The 22,893-nt window shown below is 32.9% G+C and overlaps 1 protein-coding gene across 7 annotated transcripts in view; it reads left to right on the top strand.

Moving 5' to 3' along the window:
• ERBB4 (erb-b2 receptor tyrosine kinase 4) overlaps positions 1-22,893 on the top strand; it is a 1,096,742-nt gene that overhangs the window by 803,782 nt on the left and 270,067 nt on the right. For 6 of the 7 annotated variants that reach the window (XM_041737271.1, XM_041737268.1, XM_041737272.1 and 3 more), the window contains exons 10-12: positions 1,706-1,779; positions 2,696-2,786; positions 5,181-5,380. In XM_041737271.1, coding sequence (XP_041593205.1) covers positions 1,706-1,779; positions 2,696-2,786; positions 5,181-5,380 — 365 coding nt within the window. The remainder of the gene's footprint in view (positions 1-1,705; positions 1,780-2,695; positions 2,787-5,180; positions 5,381-22,893) is intronic. The other variant, XM_041737269.1, reaches the window with a different exon arrangement.

Raw genomic sequence — 22,893 nt, 5'->3', positions numbered from 1 at the left:
TCGATTTATCTTCAGTTATAAATAGAGCAAGTTTGCCAGAACATTTAATTTAGACTTTAAGCTTTTGAGACACATTCATATCACATTGAGAAAATTCTTAATTATGTGTGAATTATGGGGAAACTCATTTATAGTGTTTCTCCAAGCCTTCTATGACACTCCCTCTTAAACTAGTGGTACATTGAATCAATTACACTTCATAGATTGAAACAGTATTTAATCAAGCAGAGTGTTGTTTGTTTTGTTTTGTTTTGTTTTTTTTAAGATGTAATATGAAAGTATAGAAGCATATGCAGATGAACCAAGCTGAGAGAGCCAAGTTGAGAGATGAAGGTTGTTGGAACTAATAGTGTTTGCAAGGTTCTAATGGAAGAATGAATTAATGTCATTGGGTTCAGACTCAAATTCCTAGAAGATAGGCCAGCTGTATGCCTTTCTGTTTGTCAGGGGGCTGTAAAGCAACCTGAATGCTCTCCCTATTAAAGCCATATCTAACATATCATTGTATCTTATTGTTTACTTCCCAAATGAAAAAGAAGGTTCTCAAACATGTAAAACAACAGATGTCCACAGCAAGACTAAAGCTCAGTCGATTGCTATGGATGGATACATGCTTCTAAAACAACCTAAGTTCATTGTTCTTAAGTTTGCTCTCTCTTGGAGAAGTGGTTAATGAATAGAATTTAATTTTTCTCTGGAGGGTGTACATTGATACAAGATCTCTACTTGCCCAGGACAAAGTAATGAAACTTAAAAAAAGATGTATTCCTTTAAACAGCTGAAAATACTGCGTGAATTACCCAGGAATGTTTGCTGTTATTTGCAAGTATGCAGTTATTTTGTATGGTCAATATATTAAACATGGAAAGTATCTTCCTAAGAAGAAAACTTCTTAAAAATTCAATAAATATTTAATTTTAAAAGGTTATCTTATGTTCATTTTGAAAAGACAGGGCATCTATATATCTATAACATTAATTGCAAAAATATATTTACGCCATAGGAGATGGTATTTTTTAAATCTCCAAAATTTATACCTTTTGGATATTATTAAATTTATTATAGACTTTATTTTAGATATTAGTATGATTCATAAAGATGGAAGCATATATTTCCTGTGCTATAAAAGCAAATATAAATAAACCAGATTGGAACAAGAATATTCTAAGTAATCCTTATGAAGAGTAATTTTCATATAATGTTATGAAAATTCACTAATAAATATAAGGATATAGGAAAGAAGAAAAAATGATTTTATGTGTTTCTTTTTATCAATCTTATGAAATTGTAAGTGCTTTTAGTAATTGAGGATGCTCCGAGGAGCCCCAAAAGCAATTGTTTTCATCATTATTATTTGCAGAGTATACTCTTCCCAATTAAGAAAAAAAAAAATCTTTAAAGGTAAAATAAAATTATTTTTAAATGGATTTGTTATATTTGGAGGTTCCTTTAGGATAGTCAAACTGGGCCATTCCTCTAGATCTAGAATAGCTTTCATTGAGGAACTCGTATTTTATGTCACCATAAATGTCCTCAAAACACCTTTTAATCCTCCACATGTAGCATAAAAATCTTTGGACAAGACATTGCTTATCTTTCTATTGTTACTTAAAATTCAATTTGGGTGAAATAACTATAGTCACATTTCTTATGTCTTCCCTCCTTTATCTAATTTAAAATTTGGTTGTATCTCTTGATTCTCTAGAGACCCTTACAATGCAATTGAAGCCATAGACCCAGAGAAACTGAATGTCTTCCGCACAGTTCGAGAGATAACGGGTAATTTTTTAAAGTACAACTGTTGTGTTATGGACTATATGAATTCTAGTGTTTTCTTGAAAATATTGCATAATATTGAAATCAGCAACTTATTTTCAAAGCAAATACTAGTTTTGAAAATGCATGCCACTTTAAGTGTCGGATGTCTTTATTCCTTAGCATTTGTGTACATTTTGAAAGCCCATAGAATTTATAAAATAAAATATCCTTGACATTTTTATGTTACTGTGTTTGTGTCAACTGATCTTTGATCCATGTTTTTCTATTTACTTTTTCACAAGAAGTACTATTGAGCATTGATAATATGTGGCACTCACTTAGCACATGTTCAATGAGCACTTAATATGGCCAGGGCTGTTAGATAGTAGCTTATAGGAGACTTATAGACATGAATTGGATATGGATTTGCTATCAAAGAATGAAAAATTAAATGAGAAATACTGTGCATCTGCATGAATGCATTAGGCTGCAATGTAGACATGTGCTGTCATAAGTGTTGAGATAAAGTGGTCAAGCATTTCCAGACAAGTTAGAGCTGTATTTTTCTCTTTATGTAATCAGACTAAGTATTTTTGATTTTAGAAGAATAAAATTAAAGATCATTTAAATCTTTTTATATATATAGTTCTATGACTCTGTGTATTTGAGAAACCTCCATTTTTGTGCTCATTAGTTTGATATTCATTATCTATTGATCATTGTGGCCCAGGAGCTTTGGGTAAGACACTATCTTGGAAGAGGAACTGTGAGATAGATAGAATGACTCAAATTAGGAATATTCAGTGTCTTTTATTTTTTTTTACTTCCTGTATTTCAAGACATATTCATCATATTTCAAGGATACTCAATATTAAAACAGTCATTAAGATAATGATAAGATTCTGAGGGATTTTTCTACTGCTCTTATCTGTTTTAGGTTTCTTGAACATACAGTCATGGCCTCCAAACATGACCGACTTCAGTGTTTTTTCCAACCTGGTGACCATTGGTGGAAGAGTACTCTATAGGTGGGTGTATATGTTCAGAGATGCAGGTCTTCCTGATTTCAAGAGTAGCATCATGTGTACATATGTCAATTTTTCAGCCTCACTGAATCTAGAAATAGTGGGTTTCCATTTTTAATTCCAAAGGTAAGCCCAATGAAAAATACCCCTGGTTGTGCTTTAAAGGAGGCAAGCTACAAAATAAATAAAGTATACAGGATGAACAATTGATTTTTCAACTGCCTCTCACTTAAAGCAATATTAGTGTTTTGCCGGCATGAAATGCATAAAATTGAACCTTTTTTTAAACTTTTTAAATCATAACTAAAAACTACCATGGGATGACTCGATAATGGCTTAAGTGTGTGAGTTACAAATGCTGTTTTACCAGGAAATTCTTGTTTTGTCCTGATGCCATCATTTGAGCCCTGAATCATGGATCTGATATTTCAGGACTTGGCCCACCACTCTACATGCAATGCAATGGAAAAATCAGGGCTCAGAGCACACTGTTCTAAAGTCTAATATCAGTATTTTAATTCACATAATAAAAATATGTGAGTTAATATTTATTAAGCCATTGCTTTATTTTACTTTATTTTAGATTTCATCTGTGTGAGATTTTTATTTATGAACAGTTAAAGGTTGATTTACATAAAGGGATTTAGATTTCATTTTTTCTACTTAAATCTGAAAGATGCCTTAAATCAATATTGTCATCAAATATCCCATGATAACATTTCACAGAAAGTCCACAGAATTTTGCTATTAAAATAAGATCTGTAAGAGTTTTTTTTTTTTGTGAGAGGTTTTAAAATGTAAATTGGAAAAGTTCTCAATAAAAAACTATATTTGAGAGATTCACTTTATTCAAGTGCTACATGCAACCAAATTTTACTATCCATTGAATCAAATGTTAAAAATCTGTCAAACATTATTATGTTCACATCGTAACAAACAACTTAAGATGGTTATGATGGGAACACAGATTCAGAGAATGAATTACATCTCAGTCAAATAAATACACATGTACTGAGTTTTATATACACGCATATATGTACATAGGTATATATGTAGGTATGTGTGTGTATATATATAATCATGTAATCTGTATATATGTATATACACAGATGTTTGTATGCATATATACATACACACACACATATATATACATACATACACACACAAAAACATGGAAAAAATTCTGAGTATTGACAGCAAAGTATATTTAGATTTATAAATAAAATAAAAGGGGACAGCTTTGATATCAAAATGTAAAATATTGTTCATTAGTTGATTGGAATGTGGGAAACAGATGATTCTTTGGAGAATGGGAAAGGACTTTAATTACAAAATATTGAATATGTTAAAATAAAAATAATTTCCTTGAAATGGTAATTTGTTTCCCCAGTATAGTTGTTATTTAACTTTTAGAGATGCTTTCCCCAGTTGTCCAAGCCTTCTGAGTATTTTTTTAAACTTTTAGCTTAATTTCATTCTTCTCTTTAATATTTAATGCTTCCTATCCCTACTCATACATTCTTCAACTATTACAATTATGCTTCGGCTTCTGAGGTATAAATTAAAGCTGCATATCTATAGTCATCCTCTGTAATATTTACCCTCTGAAAGCATGTCTAAATTTATTAAATTGAGTAGAATTAATGTCTTACTTTAGTAGATGAATAATCATTCCATAAAAATTTATTAATTATTTAGCTTTTTAAAGTTTTTATTTATTTAAGTAATCTCGACATTCAACATGAGGCTTAAACTCATGACCCTGAGATCAAGAGTCTCATGCTCCTCCAACTGAACCAGCCAGATTTCCCTAATTATTTGGTTTTATTTTATTTTATTTTTAAAAAGGTTTTATTTATTTATTCATGAGAGACACAGAAAGAGAGAGAGAGAGGCAGAGACACAGGCAGAGGGAGAAGCCCGCTCCATGCAGGGAGCCCAATGTGGGACTCAATCCTGGAACTCTAGGATCACGCCCTGGGTTGAAGGCAGTCGCTAAACCACTGAGCCACCCAGGGATCCCAATTATTCAGTTTTAAAACACAATTTCATCCTTGAGGAACCTGAGAATGGGGGGATAGTGGGAAAAATAGTGAGCAGATATATCAGTGGTAAATATGTAGACAGAGAGATATCATTAATATTTATACTTCTAACAAGTAAATAGTCTCCTTTTGGCGGTCAAATGGTTCCTTTTGAAACTCAGTATATATAGCATGTAGAGAAATAATACTCAGATCACAATTAAGTGACTCAGTCTCTTTTTTATGTTCTACTATCATTCTTTTTGGAGTAAAATGTGACATCCTTATTTTACTTCAAGAATGTATGTAAGAAAATATTTATTAAAATATACATATTAAGTATTGTTCCATTTACCCCCTTCCTTCTCTTTAGTGGCCTCTCCTTGCTTATCCTTAAGCAACAGGGCATCACTTCTCTACAATTCCAATCCCTGAAGGAAATCAGTGCGGGAAACATCTACATTACTGACAACAGCAACCTGTGTTATTATCATACTATTAATTGGACAACACTCTTCAGCACTATCAACCAAAGAATAGTGATCCGGGATAACAGGAAAGCTGAAAACTGTAGTAAGTATATTATTCGGATATTAAAACAGAAACTTTGAACATTTTCTGCCATTCTGCATTGGACCAAACAATCGAAAATAACTGAGTCAGAACTGTTCCCTCTTTTTTCTCAACTCTTAAGAAGGAGGGTAGTTAATTATGGGTGACATTTATTGCATGTTTTTATAATGTACTGCATGCTTGCAAATCTTGCCCAATTGCAAGAAACTTCCTACTGAGACTAAGACTCAACAAGTGTAGGTGGAACCTGGGAATCTAAATATGTAATAAGTACCTTCGGTGCATTCCTTGGACACAATCAGTTTGTAGAAATCTGCCTTATTGAGTTTTCTGTTTGCCTTTTGGTTTCATTGAGTATTTGTCATGTGGGAAGTGGTGGAAAAAATGCAGATGTGTTCTGAAATGTGTAAAAAAATGCTGTTCAAGAAGTGTGCTGTTCAAGAAGAAAGTTTATTTCATAAATACATTTCTGTAGGCATTTCACGGTTTCTTTTTCCATTTATTTTGCCACTTACTGATTCATTCCATCATTTCTTTGTTACACAGAAGCAAATGATGTTTTCATGGGTACATAACTATGCCCTTCCTATCTTATACTTTGATATTTCAGTGATTACTACTTAACCTTTCTGTTTGTTTCTACTATTTTCTTCTACATCTACAATTGCCACTGCAAAAGCATATGTGTCAGACTTACTTATGATAAATATCAAATCAAAAGACTCAGAATATAAATTATCTGTTACAAATACTTATTGTGATCATAATGAGTCAGTCCTTTTAAAAATCAACCCCTAAGAAACAGTTTGCCGTTGGGATGTCTGCTTATTTGTTTGATCTTACCTTTGAAATAGTCACAAATGTGTATATATATATATATATATATGTGTGTATATATATGTATATGTATATATATATACAAGTATATATATACATACACACACATATATAATATATATATAATATATATAATATATACTGCTCAGGATAGCAGTATTCATAAAATATAATTTATAATTTGCGAGGACACTTGTAGCTGCTTTGGACCTTTAAAAATATTTTTCAGAGAAAAACTATATTGTAAAATGCATTTTTTGTTTTCAGTGAGCTCATTCTTCTGTTCCACATAAAATCAAATATAAAATCTTATATCAAAATATGTATATTCTCATTGAATACTATTTATCCTTTTATTTAGCCTGGATTATTTCCATGGTTTCATATCTTTCTGATTTCTGACAGAAAACTGTTTTTCTTTTTTCTAGTACGTAAGCTTCCTACCCCACATTACTATCTGTGTGTTTGTACCCTAGACAAAATAGATCATTCATAGAAGTAAAATAGTCTTCTTCAACAAATTTAGAACTATTTCCCTAAGTCAGAGTGATAGTCTTCTTTTCTCCTACCTCCTTCAAAAAACAAAATAAAACAAAAATAAAATGATAGTATTCCTACTTTTATTTTTTTTAAGATTTTTTCATCTATTCATGAGTGACACACACACAGAGAGGCAGAGACACAGGCGGAGGGAGAAGCAGGTTCCATGCAGGGAGCCTGATGTGGGACTCGATCCTCAGTCGCCAGGATCACACCCAAGGCCACAGGCAGGCACCAAACTGTGGAGCCACCTAGGCACCCCTTATTCCTACCTTTTAGAGATAAGATTTAACTCTGAAAATAAGAAAACCTAAGGAAAAATAAAAGAATCAGAGAAACACATTCTTCCTTGATCTATTTAATCATTTATAAACCCTCATTTACTACTTTCATCTTTTGTGAACCAAATAAAAAAGCTAATGGGAAGAAGAAAATGCAAAAGGAAACTGAATGTAAAACAAAAAACAAAAAACAAAAAAAAAAAAACCAAAAAACGAAGCAAGATAAGAAAAAAAGATGTAACTATCCCATATTTCTTTAAAACTTCTAAACTTTTTGTGCAACCAAAAAAGTAAATAATAACAATAAACTAGAAGTTAACTTTTTTTTTTTTTCAATTTTCAGTGTTATGCCTCAGATTGAGTTTAGCCCTTTCAGACCATGGATGTATTTTCTTGTTCTATGCACTTAGAGTTAACTTTTCAGTTTGGGGAAGAAATGAAGCAGGAGAAACACAGTTTTGTGGTGCTTTAGTAAAAAAAACAAAAAACAAACAAACAAAAAAAACAACTAAGCATTTTCTTTTTTTTTTTTTTTTTTTTTTTTTTTTAATTAACTTTTATTGGTGTTTAATTTACCAACATACAGAAAAACACCCAGTGCTCATCCCGTCAAGTGTCCACCTCAGTGCCCGTCACCCATTCCCCTCCAACACCCGCCCTCCTCCCCTTCCACCACCCCTAGTTCGTTTCCCCGAGTTAGGAGTCTTTATGTTCTGTCTCCCTTCCTGATATTTCCCAACATTTCTTTTCCCTTCCTTTATATTCCCTTTCACTATTATTCATATTCCCCAAATGAATGAGAACATACACTGTTTGTCCTTCTTTAAAAAAAAATTGTAACATCTTAGAACAGTTTTTGCATGAAATCCATTGATCAAAATTTGAACTTTAGTCTAATAGTACATTGGATCCGACATTTTCAGAAACGTAATTACCCTATAAACAACTTTAGAGAGAATGCTGTGATGTTTACATTAAGCTACAATGGTTCCTCACGTGATTAAAGCCTTTTTATCATCCATAGTACCCTCTGCAAATGCTAAAACTTAAATATTTGCTTCATTTTAAATGTACTGCACATATTGCATTTTTAGACATCCTCTTAATATACTTTGCACATACAAGATATCCACAAACACACACATATTCGCCACAAGATACAAACACAAGCATGAAGCATAAATATATGAATGTGGACACATTACATGTATGCATGTACATACCACTAGAATGTATGCGTGTGCATACACACATGTACGTGCACACACACACAATCACCATAAAATAACTCTGATCTAAATCAGAACATTGGCTTGCTAACTTAAAAGAGAAGGCAGCCTTGATTTTTAACTGTGTTTTTGGAGTTCAACATGATTTAAGCAGTAATGACAACAAAAGGAAAACTTCACCTCATCTGTAAAGTATGAAAGTGGCTTGAGCAATTGTACAATTTTAAGTCAAAAATTTCAAAGCAGACTTTTTAATTTGAAGAGATTGAGATTGAAGAAACTCTAGGATATGAAAAGCTAGAACATTTTCCTCTTTATTTGTATGGTTATAGCAGGAGCAAAATGACAGTACTGGTTGGAAGGAGTTTTATTTTTTTAATTTTATTTTTTTAAAAAAGATTCATTTAGTTATTTTAGAGAGAGAGAGGAAGAGAGAGAATCTCAGATAGTCTCCTCACTGATGCAGGGCTCTATCCCAGGACCTTGAGATCAGGAGCTGAGCCAAAATCAAGAGTCAGCTTCCTAATAACTGAGACACCCAGGTCCCCCTGGAAGGAGTTTTAGAGCAGGTTAATGAAAGTATTTGAAATTTCTTAAAATATTTAAACATAAACTTTTAACACCAAAACATAAACAGTAAAGAGACAAATACTATGCTAATTCTTCAAATCTGAGTTACATTTGAACACATATACCTTTATTATAAAAATATTTGTACATATGTACTTAAACCCAACATAAACAAGAGAGAATCTAAATTCATAATTAACTTTTCAAAATGGAAATACATTTATTTTTCTAATTATCATTGTTAGAAATTAAAACAATAGACATGTGTAAGAAGAATATATATTTTTGTTTATTGATATAAGATAATGAAGCATAGCTCTTCATTTATAAATGATATAATAACATATATATTTAAACTCCATCCATGTCTCTACTTAATATATTATGAGCATCTTCCATGGCAGAGTTCTACTTTATTGTTTTAAAAAGAAACATATAAAATAGCTATTGAGTAAGTGCCATTATTAATGGTAATTTAATTTATTTTGTATTTTTCATATTACCAGTATTGCCATAATGTGACTCTTAGGTCATAAAGCATTTTGCAATGTGCAATCGTTTCTTTAGGCTAAATACTTAGAACTGGGATTTCTGGGACCCCTCGGTGGCTCAGCGGTTTAACGCCTACCTTTGGCCCAGGGAGTGATCCTGGAGTCCCAGGATTGAATCCCACATCGGGCTCCCTGCAAGGAGCCTGCTTCTCCCTCTGTTTCTCTCTCTCTGTGTCTGTGGTGCATAAATAAACAAAATCTTAAAACAAACAAACAAACAAACTGGGATTTCTGTGTAAATGAGATTATTTATGATACATTTTGGTGTATTTTTCTGTATCTTTCAAAAATGCTAGGTCAATTTACATTTGTCTGTCCTAAACAATGTTTGATAAAGAATATTTTCCACTGCTCTGTACAACACTGGATATTATCCTTGGTTTTAAATTTCAGTGATCTGAAATATGAAAAAGAGGCCTTTTAAATTCATATTTTTTTTGGCTGACATAGTGTCTCTTCTTATATGTTGAATGAGCATTTCAGTTTCTTCTCTTGTAAATTAGTCAGTCATAAGCTTCCATTATCTTCAACTGGGAGTTGGTCTTTTCCTTTTGGATTTGAAAGACCTCATCACAAATTAAATGCATTAAATTTTTATCTCTTGAATGTGTTATGTATAACTTTTCCTCTCAGAGGTGATTTAAGAAATTTTGCCTTTTGATAAACAAACATGTTTTTATCTAGTTAAGTGGATGAATTGTTCTTTTCCTTTTTATGTTTATGATCTTGGAATTGCCTTAGTCTTTTACTTCCAGTATTTTAAAAACCATATTGACAGTTTTAATCCGTCTAGAAGTTTTGGTATAGCATGTGATTCTTTTAAAAAAAACTTTAATTGATTAGGATATTGATCAAACATAATTTATTGAATAATTCATCTCTTCTCACTAATCTTACGGTCTGCAATATTTCAGCTAAATGGCAAAGGATGCCAGGTTCTATCTCTCGATCTGTGTAGTTTAATTTCATCTTTACCACAACCTTATAAAGTATAATTATCCCTATTTTGCAAATGAATATATAGTTGTTCAGAAAGTCGAATAATATTCCCACTGTTTGGAGCTATTAAAAATCATATTCAGGATTTGAACCCAAGGTCTATCCAATTTCAAAATCTGTGCTCTTCATTTCACCTTGATTTCCTTCAAGTAAAAAGAAAGTGATTGATTTTCATAAGAAAACCTGATGATTTACTGAAACATACCCAAAGCAGCATAATGTTGAGGTACACACTCTAGAGCCAAATGACCTGGGCTTTAATCCCAAGAAAACTATTTATTACATGTTTGGCCTTTGGTAAGCTATTTAACATTTATGAACCTCAATTTTATCATTTGGATATGGGGTTAATAATAGTACCGACTTCACTAAATGCCCGGCTCAAAGCAAGTGTTAAATTTGTGCTAGTTATTATTATACAATTATATTTTTTCCTATTAAAAATACATTAAATAGTTTATACATACTATAGACATACTATGTGGTATAAAGATACAATATTTAATTTTATTTAATGAAACATTCCTTCTTGGGGAACAGAAAAGGAAGGAGAAATAACAACGGTCTTCTTAAGGCAGAAGAAAATTCACGTTATCAAGGTGGCAAATTTTAAGTGTGCAGGTACACATAAACCGTTTGGTAGACATGGAAGAAATAAGAATGATTATTACGAGGAGCCTAGATGTTGAGGAGTTTATAAATGATCTGATGAGATTTTAAATGGATAAAAAAAGTCTATGCTTGAGACTCCTCTAAACACCTTTTTCTTTACTCTTTTAATTAAAACATTTAAAAATCAACTTTATAAGTAACAGACTTTGTCCTTTATAAAAAATACCCACAAAATATTAATTTGAGGTTAGTATTTCAGGAGGCAGATATTTGGTGAGGAGGGGTACATTTTTTGTACAAAGAATATAAAACAAATATAACCTTCTACATTTATCTATGATTCTGATGTTCCTGAAATGTGATAGTTGAAAAATCCTCCTCTTTGGACATGAATCTAGAAAAAAAGAAGAATGAAAACTATAGTTAATGTCCAAGAACTGAATCCTTTGAATGACAAACAGCATGATCCAAGTTTATGGGGAGTCATTGAATGTCCAGAATTTAATCAGGACAAAGAGATGAGTGGGGAATCCAGGGTATTTTACACCAATGGATAATAATACAACATTTGCTTAGCATATTCTTTTGTTTTACTCTGGTGATAGTGACAATAACTACAAAATAGTAAGCGTTTTAGTTTTTGTAACATCACAAGTAGCGTTGACTTTCTATAAAATCACAATTGGTATTATCATTATCACCTCTAATAGTTGTATCTTATAGAAAAATGAATTTTGATTATAAATTGAGGTTTATCTTGTTTAAAAAAAATATTGCTAAGATTGTAGGTTTTCTTACTTTCTCTCTATCCCTTTTGCCTTTAATTTATGCACTCCAAGTCCAGCCCATACTATCTTGAATAAATGTACATTTCCCAAGAAAGAGAATCATCTGTTGGGCCTCATAGCCAATCTTCACTAGAAGATTAATAAACTTTGCCAAACTTTTCAGTAAAACATAACTCAGTACAAAACTTACAGTGTATAGCTTAGGATATAGTGAAGTCATTGTTCTTCTAAGTAATCAGAAGATAGAAAATCTTAATTGTACTTCTAAGATTGTCTTCTTTAAGTTACTAAAGAAACACATTAATACACTCTGCTTTGTAAAAAAAAAGAAACTGCAAAGAAGAGCTTCTTATTGTATTCGAAATAGCGCAAAATCTAATTACCGACAATACTATAAAATATTCTCTGTGTTCTTATTAAAACAGTAGTAATTTCACAAATGACACTCCTTCTATTTTGTAAATCTGGCAATTCTGAAAGAATGGAGGGCCTCTCATGTACAAAACCCAGGGTTACTGCAGGCTTCAGTTTTTATTATAAATGGTAACATTTCAATCTGACTTGCTACTAGATTAGTAGTTGAGAAATTTTATAGCAACAGCTTTTAATTATTAAAAATGGAGAATTCTGGACTTCAGTTTCCAGGGATTGTTGCTTAGAAAGTGTGTGGCTTGTATTGTAGCTCTCCAAAAGATGCACTAAAGTCCTAAAGCCTGGTGCCTGTGAATATGGCCTTATTTGGAGACAGGGTCTTTGTGGATGCAATTAAGATGTAAATTAAAATGAGGTTATACAGGAGTAGAGTGGATCCTCAGTCTCATCTGACTGGAGTCCTTATAAGAAGAGGAGACACAGGGACAGATACATACAGATAGGAGAGTGCCATGTAAAGACATGTACACACACACACACACACACACACACACACAGAGGAAGACAGCCAAGCAATAACAGAGACAGAGGCTGGCATTATGCAGCTGTAAGCCAAGGAACACCAAGGATTGGTGGCAGCCACTAGAAACCAGGGAAGAGGCATAGAGCAGATTCTCCTTTGAGCCCCCAAGAAGGAACCAGCCTGCCAACACTGATTATGAAATCCAGAAGTGTGAGAGAATAAATTTCTGTTATTTTAAGCCACTGTTATTTGTGGCATTTCATTACACCAGCCCTAGGAAATGAATACAAATAGTAGTTTGAAGCCCAGGAGTCTGCATTTTTAAGACCTATCAGATCATTCCAAGGCAAATATCTATGAGAAATTGTTTGAGAAACTACTCTACTCAGTCACATCCCTTATTATTCTCCCTATTATTCTGTAGTCAGAAATGTATTTAAAAGCATAGTGTCCTGATAATTCATTCTTCTTGTGAGGGTCTATTTCCTCAAAAAGAATGTATGGTAGGAAAATTCGCAGTTGAGTAACTTAAAACTATTTATTTAAGAATAGTTTTTGGAAAAAACAAAGAATAGTTTTTGGAGACAAAGATAAAGAATGAACTTTGAAAAACATCCTACAAATAGTATTCTATTTTTCTTTTTACTAACATAACATACTCCATAAAATGAGAGAATATTTAATGATAGTTTACAAATTCATTGAGTAATTATACTACAATATATTGTACTATTAAATGTTATGTAGAGTTTCAACAAAATACTCAGAAATTTATTTTACTTTTTTTACAGTTAATGTGCCTTCTGAGAGGTACTTTATAATGTGCTCAGTCTTGTAAGAATATTCAAGGACTTTCTAATATTTTGTCACTGCTGCCTGTCATCTTCTCCTATTAGAATTTTCTTCCCGAGTCCCATCAAGTTAGACATATAGTAACTAGAACACTTAAGGCTAAATAAAGCATTGGGTCATGTCTGTTAAATGTATTCAATATGGGGAGTGAATATGTCTTACCAGTTACTCCCCTGCTCCTATCTTACCTATCTTTTTTCTAGTTTTAACTCATTCTAACATGTTACAAAGACTATACTGCCATTCCATATATAATAATATACACACAATCTATACAACTTTCCCTGCTTATAGAGGTCACCACAATACAGTTTTATGATAACCCTACCCTCAAGCACGTCCACATCCTAATCCCCAAAATCTGTGAATGTTATTTTATATGACAAAAGAGACTTTGCAGATGTGAACAAGTTATGAATCTTAATAGGGGAAAAATTAATTTGGGTTATCTGGGTGGGGCTAAATGTAGTTGTATGTGTCCTTCTAGAGTGAGAAAGTGGGACATTTGACTAAAGGAGAAAGCAAAGTAATCATGGAAGAAGCAATGATTGGAATAATATAGCTACAAAGCCAAGGAATGCCAAGGTGGCCTCTAGAAGTTGATAGAGACAAGGAACATATTATTCCCTGAAGCCTCCAGAAAGAGTGTGCCCTGATGACACCTTAATTTTAGTCCATTAAGACACATCTCGGACTCTGACCTCCAGAACTCTAAGACACTAAATTTTTGTGTGTTAAAGTGACCAAGTTTTGGTTATTTGTTACAATAGCAAAAATAAATTAATACAGTGCTATTTTAATGACAGAAGCCCAACTCAGATTATTTTAGGCAAGAGAACATAAATGGAAACTAAAAGGAACCAGATATAGCTATATTTATAGAAGACAAAGTAGAATTTAATTAAAAAATATAACAAGAAAAAAAGTAACAAGAGACAATGGTAGTCATTATATATTGATAGGGTGACCAATTCACCAAAAGGATATAGCAATTGTAAATATACATGTAACCAACAACAGAACATCTGAACATATCTGAAGAGGGTAATCAACAGCAATAAAATCGTGGTAGAGGACTTTAATACCCCACTTCCAACAATGAATCAATCATATATACAAAAGCTCAGTAGGTAACATTGGATTTGAACTACACTTTAGACTTCCTGGACCGAACAGACATATAAAGAATATTCCATTCCAACAGTAGTAGAATGTATATTCTTCTAAGCACATATGGTACATTTTCCAAGGTACAACATACATTAGGTCACAAGACAAGTCTTAGCAAATTTTATAAGATCAAAGTCATACCAATGATCTTTTCTGACCATGATGATATGAAATTAAAAATCAATAATAGGAGGAAAACTGGGAAGTCCACAAGTATTAGAAGTTAACACACTACACTACATAACAACCAATTCATCCAAAATGAAATCAAAAGAGAAATCAATAAATTAATTAAACAAAAAGGGAAATACATCATACCAAACTCATGTGATGCAGCAAAACAAGTGCTAAGAGAGAAGTTTATAGCAATCAATGCCTATGTTAAAAGAAAAAGAAAGAAAAGAAAAGATCTCAAATAAACAACCTAACTTTACACCTCAAGAATTAGAAATCCAAGAGCAAATGAAGTCCAAAGTTGGCAGAAAGAAGGATATAACAAAGATCAGAACAGAAATAAATGAAATACAGAATAGAAAACCAATAAAAGTATTAATAAAATAAAAAGTGGCTTTTTGAAAAGAGAAACAAAATTGGCAAAACTTCAGCTACACTTACCAAGGTAAAAAGAAAGAGGACTCAGGTAATGTATAAATGAAATACAATACCACAGAAATACAAAGGATCATTAAGAGATTACGATGAACAATTATATGGCAACACATTAGACAATCTAGAGAAAATGGATGAGTTACTAGAAACATACAACTTAAGAAGTTTGAATCATGAAAAAAAAAAAAAAACAGGTGATCTCAACAAACAAGTAAGGAGATTGAATCAGTCTTCAAAAACCTCCCATCATAGAGACTCCTCGGTGGCTCAGTGGTGGAGCATCTACCTTTGGCTCAGGTCGTGATCCTAGAGTCCAGGATTAAGTCTCACATCAGGCTCCCTAAATGGAGCCTGCTTCTCCCTCTGCCTGTGTTTCTGCCTCTCTCTCTCTGTGTCTCTCATGAATAAATAAATAAAATCCTAAAAAAAAAAGTCTTTAAAAAAATCCCTCCCGTCATAGAAAAGCCCCAAACCAGATGTTGTTATTGGTGAATTCTACAAATATTTAAAGAGAATTAATGCCAATATTTCTCAGACTCTTTCAAAAAATTGAAGAGAACACTCCCAAAATGATTTCACAAGGCCAGCATTGTCTGGATATTAAAACCAGATAAAGACACTATAAGAAAAGAAAATTGCAAACTGATATACCTGATGATATTGATGCAGAAATTCTCAACCAAATGTTAGCAAACTGAACTTAATAGCACCTTAAAAGAATTATTCACAATGATCAAGTGGGATTTATCCCTGGGGTGCAAGGATGATTCAAAATATGCAAATCAGTAAATGTGATACACCATATTACCAGAATGAAAGACTAGAATTATGATCATCTCAATAGATGAAGAAAAAGCATTTGACAAAATCTAACATCCTTTCAGGGAAAAGGCTCTCAACAAATTAGATATAAGAAGAAACAGAGGAAATCAATCTCAACATAATAAAGACTGTGTATGAAAAAGCCACAGCCTAGGAATACTTGGGAATAAATTCAACCAAAGAAGTAAAAGATGTGTACATCAAAAACTATAAGACACTGGTCAAAGAAATTGAAAACACGAATAAAAGATGGAAAAGACAACCTGCATTCATGGATTGGAAGAGTTAATATTGTTAAAATGTCCATACTACCCAACATCATATATAGATGCAATGTACTCTCTATCGAAATTCCAATGGCATTTTTCACAAAAAGAGAAAGAAATAATACCAAAATTCCTGTGGAACTCTAAAAGATTTTGAATATCCATTCAATAAATATTTGCTGAATTATCATGTGAATCAATTTGGACATTTGGAAAGAGATGAGAAGGGGCACCTGGGTGGCTCAAAGGTTGGAGCTCAGGTCCTATCCTGGGGTCCTAGGTATACTTATTGAGGACTTAATTTAGATAAGTAGCTAAATTAATACTGCATTAAATACTCTGCTAATATGATGTCCACTCTTAATCATAACCCTGAAAGGGAGATATTATCATTCACTTTACATATGAGTAACATGTAAATAATTGTCTGAGGCTACATGGCTGATAATAGAGTAAGGATCTGATCACAAAAACTGAACTATTGCAACTAAATCATATTTGTTAGACTTAAAAAGCAAAAAAGGATTAGTGGTATCTCTCCAAATATATTCTAAATAAAAACCATGCCTCTCTATATATATGGTAAGTGATGCAAATAGCATAGATGGTCTTGTACAATAAAAGAAAATCTATTTTTTCTGCTTGTGCCTGTACACAGGTACTGTATTTCAAAATTATGAGCTAATGCATTTACTGTAACACATGTAGCACGTAACAAGGACCATTGTTTAAGCTTGCCTCTATTTTAATGAAAGCAGGTTCGATATTCCATATAAAGGTTGAAATACTAAGCACATTATTATCCCTCCAAATTTTTAACAGACAGGTTCAATTCAGATGAGATAAAGAAAAATCTATTTTATAGCTTCCAGAGAAAACACAGGGCAAGTTAAAGGTTCCCTAATGACTACATCCCTAAAGTTTCTTTAGAGAGGTTTGTAATGGCCTTTTGAACTATAAACCATCGAATAGGCCTTCTAGTCCTTCCCATATGACTTTAACTCTGGGAGGTCAGAGAAATGTTGAATTCTGGGTGGTGATTGAAAAATTCTTTTCTCTGAAGAATTTCAAAAAAGTAGTTTCCTTGGCCTTTTGTTCTGTGCTGTAGGGAGACACCTCTCTTGGTTTCAGTCTGGAGAAAATGATCAACCAGCCTTCAATACCATCATCTAGTGGTTTGGAAAAAATGAGAAGAAAGTAATTATTGTGGTTTTCTGTTTACTATTACTTTCTTCCAATAGATCTTGGTCTAAAACTGTTTTAAAATGGAGCATCTAAGGGAGGCAGTTGGCAGTAGAAAAGAAGGTAGGAGCTTTGGTGAAGCTAAAATTCTCCTCTCCATATGGTTCCAAGCATGTAACAGAAAAATCAAAGCAGACAGCTTTCACCTTTCCACATATTGAGTCTATCACCCTTGGGAGAGAAAAGGAGAAGGAATAAGATTGTGAGGCTTCCAAACCTGAAAAAAAAAATTAATACATTTGGTGAAATAGACAAAAGGTTGATGGGATAGCATGAAATTGGCAGTACCCAGGGGGAACTAATGGCTTTGTCAACATTCTAAAGGAAGAAATTGACAGTATATCTGAGAGACTTAGAAGATGACAAAGAATTTAAAGCCTTGATTTTATTTTCTATAAGGATTTGAAAGTGATAAGTGCAGAGTCAGATTCATGATACTGTGCAATGTGATTTTTTAATATACTTTGTATTTACAAGTTGCTTTTATAGCTTCTTCCCCCTTTTAAGGATTTACTCTGATGCAGATATATATTGGAGTTTATGTAAATATATACATGTTGCAGAATATGAAACTATAAATAACCTTAAAATGGAATAATGTTTATAAAAATGGGTATTATAACTTTATATTAGCTAATATCATAGATATTTTGCTTCTTTCTAGCTCTTTATATATTAAATAGAATTTATCTTACATTTGTGGTCAGTCAGCCTAATTGAACCACTGTTTTTTACTCCTTATATCTTTATAAGTTAGTGAAAGTCACGTATACATCTAGGGAATGAGTGAAATAAAACCTATGTTAAGATTTCATTTCAACTGACATTTCTTTTGTACCATGAGAGAACCCTCTTTCTCTACATTATGAAAAAATAAGAAAGAAAGTTCAAGGTCAGAGTCTGCTTGAGATTCTCTGCCCGCCCCCACGGTCTCTCTGTCAAAAAATAAAATCTTTTAAAAAATTAAAAATAAATACATATGTCAGTTATTATACATGTTATGAAAATTTAAATCCATCATGAGATATCAGTATGCATCTATCAGAATGGTTAGAATTTAAAAAATGACAAAACCAAATGCTAGAGAAGATACAGAAATATGAGACAATTCATGTGTTCCTGGTGAGAATATAAAACAGCTTAACCACTCTAGAACAAAGCTTACTCAGCACATTCTCAAAAGCAACAACACATATTAATTAAAATGCCCCTGTCGTATGACTCAGCAATTATACCCCTGAACAGTTATTCCATACAAATGTAAATTTATATTTACACAAAAACTGTAAACAAATGTTTATAGCATCTGTATAGTGCAACAGTAGGGACTCTTGTGTGATGGGAATCTTCTGTAATTTGACTGTATCAATGTCAATATTCTGGGGCAGCCCGGGTGGCTCAGTGGTTTAGCGCCACCTTTGGCCCAGGACATGATCCTAGAGACCTGGGATCTAATCCCAGGTCAGGTTCCCTGCATGAAGCCTCCTTCTCCCTCTGCCTGTGTCTCTGCCTCTGTGTGCATGTGTCTCATGAATAAATAACTAAAATCTTAAAAAAAATATTCTGTTTGTGTTACTGAACTATACAGTTCTGCAAAATCTTACCATTAGGGGAAATTGGGGAAAGAGAACATGGATCTCTCTGTATTATTACTTACAACTCTACATGAATTTATAGTTATCCAAAAATTAAAATACCGAATAATAGATTTTCAATGTAGATGAAGCAGCCTTATGTTGGGGGGGAAAATGCCATCTAGGATTTCATAGCTAGAGAGGAGAAGTCAATGTGTAGCTTCAAAATTTCAAAGGACAGCTTGACTCTCTTGTTAGGGGCTAACACAGCTGGTGGCTTAAAGTTAAAGCTATTGTTCATTGACCATTTTGAAAATCGAAGGACCCAAAAAAATTATGCTAACTCTATTCCATCGGTGCTCTCTAAATGGAACAACAAAGCCTGGATGACAGCACATCTGTTTACAACATGATTTACTGGATATTTTGGGCCAACTATTGATACTTACTACTCAAAAATTAAGATGCCTTTCAAAATATTACTATTCATTGATAATTCACCTGGTCACCCAAGAGTTCTGACGGAGGTATATGAGATTAATGTTGTTTTTATGCTTTCTTATACAATATCCATTCTGCAGCCTGTGGTTCAAGAAGCCCATCTTGATTCTTAAGTCTTATTCTTTAAGAAATACATGTCGTAAGGCTACAATTGCCATAGAGAGTGAGTCTTCTGATGAATGAGGCAAGATATATTGAAAACCTTCTGGAAAGGATTCATCATCCTAGCTGCCACTAAGAACATTTGTGATTCATGGGAAAAGGTCAAAATATCAATGTTAAAGGAGTTTGGAAGTAGTTGATTCCAACTTCATGGATGATTTTGAAGGGTTCAGGACTTCAGTGGAGAAAGGAATTACAAATGTGATAGAAATAGTAAGAGAACTAGAATTAGAAAAAAAATACAAGGAAGCAAATGAAAATGAAAGCAGGACAGTTCAGAAACTTTGGGATACAGAAAAGGTGGTCCTAAGAGGGAAGTATATAGCAATACAGGTCTTCCTCAAGAAATCAGAAGAGTCTCAAATATACAACCTACCCTTACACCTAAAGGAGCTAGAAAGAGAGCATCTTCAATGGGGAAAAACTGTGAGGTTTCCCCCAAGGTCAGAATATGACAGTGATGTCACTCTTGCCACTGTTGTTCAACACAGTACTGGAAATCCTAGTCTCAGCAGTCAGGCAATAAAAAGAAAGAAAGAAAAAAAAGCATCCAAATTGGCAAAGAAGATGTCAAACTTTCACTCCTTGCAAATGACATGATACTCTGTAGAAAACCCAAAAGAATCCTGCAAAAAAAAAAAAAATGCTAGAACTGGTATAGGAATTTAGCAAAGTGGAAAAATATAAAATCAATGCACAAAAGTCTATACACTAACATTTCTATACACTAACAATATAATAAGACGGAAAAAAGAGAAATCAGGAAATTTATCCCACTTACAATTGCACCAAAACCCATAAGATACCTAGAAATAAACCTAACCTTTTGGTGAAGGATCTGTACTCTGAAAACTATAGAACACTTATGAAAGAAATTGAGGAGACTATAAATGAGTAGAAAAACATTCCATGATCATAGATTGGAAGAACAAATATTGTTAACATGTCTACATGTGTCTACTAGGAATTAAACAGACTGACCATATCAAGAATTGGCAAAAATGAGGGGAAACTTAATTCTTGAGTTCATTACTACTGGAATGTAAAATGGTACAACTACTTTGAGAAACAATTTGACCATTTTTTGAAAACTTTATCCTATACTTACTATATTATCAAGTCATTTTAGTCTTAGGTGTTTACTAAAAGGAAATGAAAATATGCCTTTATGAAGACTTGTGCATGGATGTTTCTAATTTTATTTTATTTTAATTTATATTTTATTTTATTTTATTTTATTTTATTTTATTTATTTACTTTATTTTATTTTATTTGAGAGGGAGAGAATGTGCATGAGAGCTGGGTGGGGAGAGGCAGAGGGAGAGAAAGAGAGAGAAGCTTAAACAGGCTCCACACTCAGAGAGCAGAGCCTGATGCGGGGCTTGATCTTACGACCCTGAGATCATGACCAAAGCTGAAATCAAGAATCAGACACCGAACTGACTGAGACACCCAGGCACCCCTATGGTAGCTTAATTTTAATAGCACAAAATGGAAAACAGTATAAATGTGTAGCAATAAGTGACTGGTTTAAAAAATGTTGCAGTGATCCCCGGGTGGCTCAACGGTTTAGTGCCTGCCTTCAGCCCAGGGTATGATCCTGGAGTCCCAGGATCAAGTCCCACATCGGGCTCCCTGCATGGAGCCTGCTTCTCCCTCTGCCTGTGTCTCTGCCTTACTCTCTCTCTCTCTCTCTCTCTCTCTCTCTCTGTGTCTCTCATAAATTGATAAATAAAATCTTAAAAAAAAATAAAATAAAATAAATTAAAAATTGCATATCCTTACAATGAAATATATTTAGTAATAAAAATGAATGGACATTTGTACAGCAACACAGATGAATCTCAGAATAATTATGCAAAGTGAAAGAGACTATATAAAGAGAGAGCACATCCTATATGTTTCTATTTGTATAAAGTTTTAAGAAGTGCAAACTAATATATATTAACAGACCAGTGGTTATCTGAGAGGGATGGGGCAGGAAGAAGAGATTACAGAAGGTCATGAGATGTCTTGGAATTGATGGATACATTCATTACTCTAATTGTGTACATAATTCACAATTGCATGCATATGTCAAAACACCTGATTGTACACTTTATGTAGGAGCAATATGTTATATGTCATGTATGCCTTAATAAAACTGCTAAACACACACACAGCTTCTCTCTTATGTTGGAAGAGGTTTTTCAATTAAGCAGTTATGAAGTAAAAAGACTTAGTAGGTCTAACTCTGCCTTGAGAAAAAACTTTCCACAGCTTAGCCTAAGGGCCTCCTTAAGGCTGCAGGATATGAGACAGGATACATGAATTGGATGATTTCGTTTCACTGTTTTATAAGTAGTCAGCATCATGGATGCTGGCAATTACTTTCTTAAGCATATGTTAAAGAGGGTAACTTCCACAGATGTGTTCCCTGCTTCCATTATACTCACATATTCAGTGATACCCCAACCCATCTCACAAATGCTCTTGTCATGACAACTTACATCCCATAGTAATTAAACTTGGTAACTCATCTGAAGATAAAGATGATTTTTGATGTTTATTTTTTATCTTCTTGGAAATTCTTAATAATTTATGAAAACCACATAAAATCGTGTTTCAGATGACTCAAATCATTGTTGACACTCAGAATAACATTTAAAGTCTTAATAGGACCTTAATCAACATCTGGTATCCTTTGACTAAAATCATGTTATTCCATATAAATAATAATATACTGAATAAATGTTACTCAATATAAAAGGAAACAGACGATGAATCTAAGTCCCAATTTTAACCGTCCCAAAATTCTTTGGCACCCCTCCCATCAACAAATATATAGAAACAGGTCTAAAAATCAGTATTATTACTTTAATCTCTATAGTTCCTCATCAGTGACTACAATTTGTTTCATATATTTGCAAAACCTTTTCCTTACATGTGCTAATTTGACTAAATATCAAGGCAAGCAGAGGCCTATAAAAAAACTTGTATTTTATTTCCATTTCTCTTCTCACCTCCTACCTTT

The sequence above is a fragment of the Vulpes lagopus genome, chromosome 22, assembly GCF_018345385.1.
Source record: "Vulpes lagopus strain Blue_001 chromosome 22, ASM1834538v1, whole genome shotgun sequence".
In the NCBI taxonomy this organism is placed as follows: domain Eukaryota; kingdom Metazoa; phylum Chordata; class Mammalia; order Carnivora; family Canidae; genus Vulpes; species Vulpes lagopus.
Note: the sequence above shows the minus strand (reverse complement) of the source record. Positions and strands in the feature narration are given on the sequence as shown.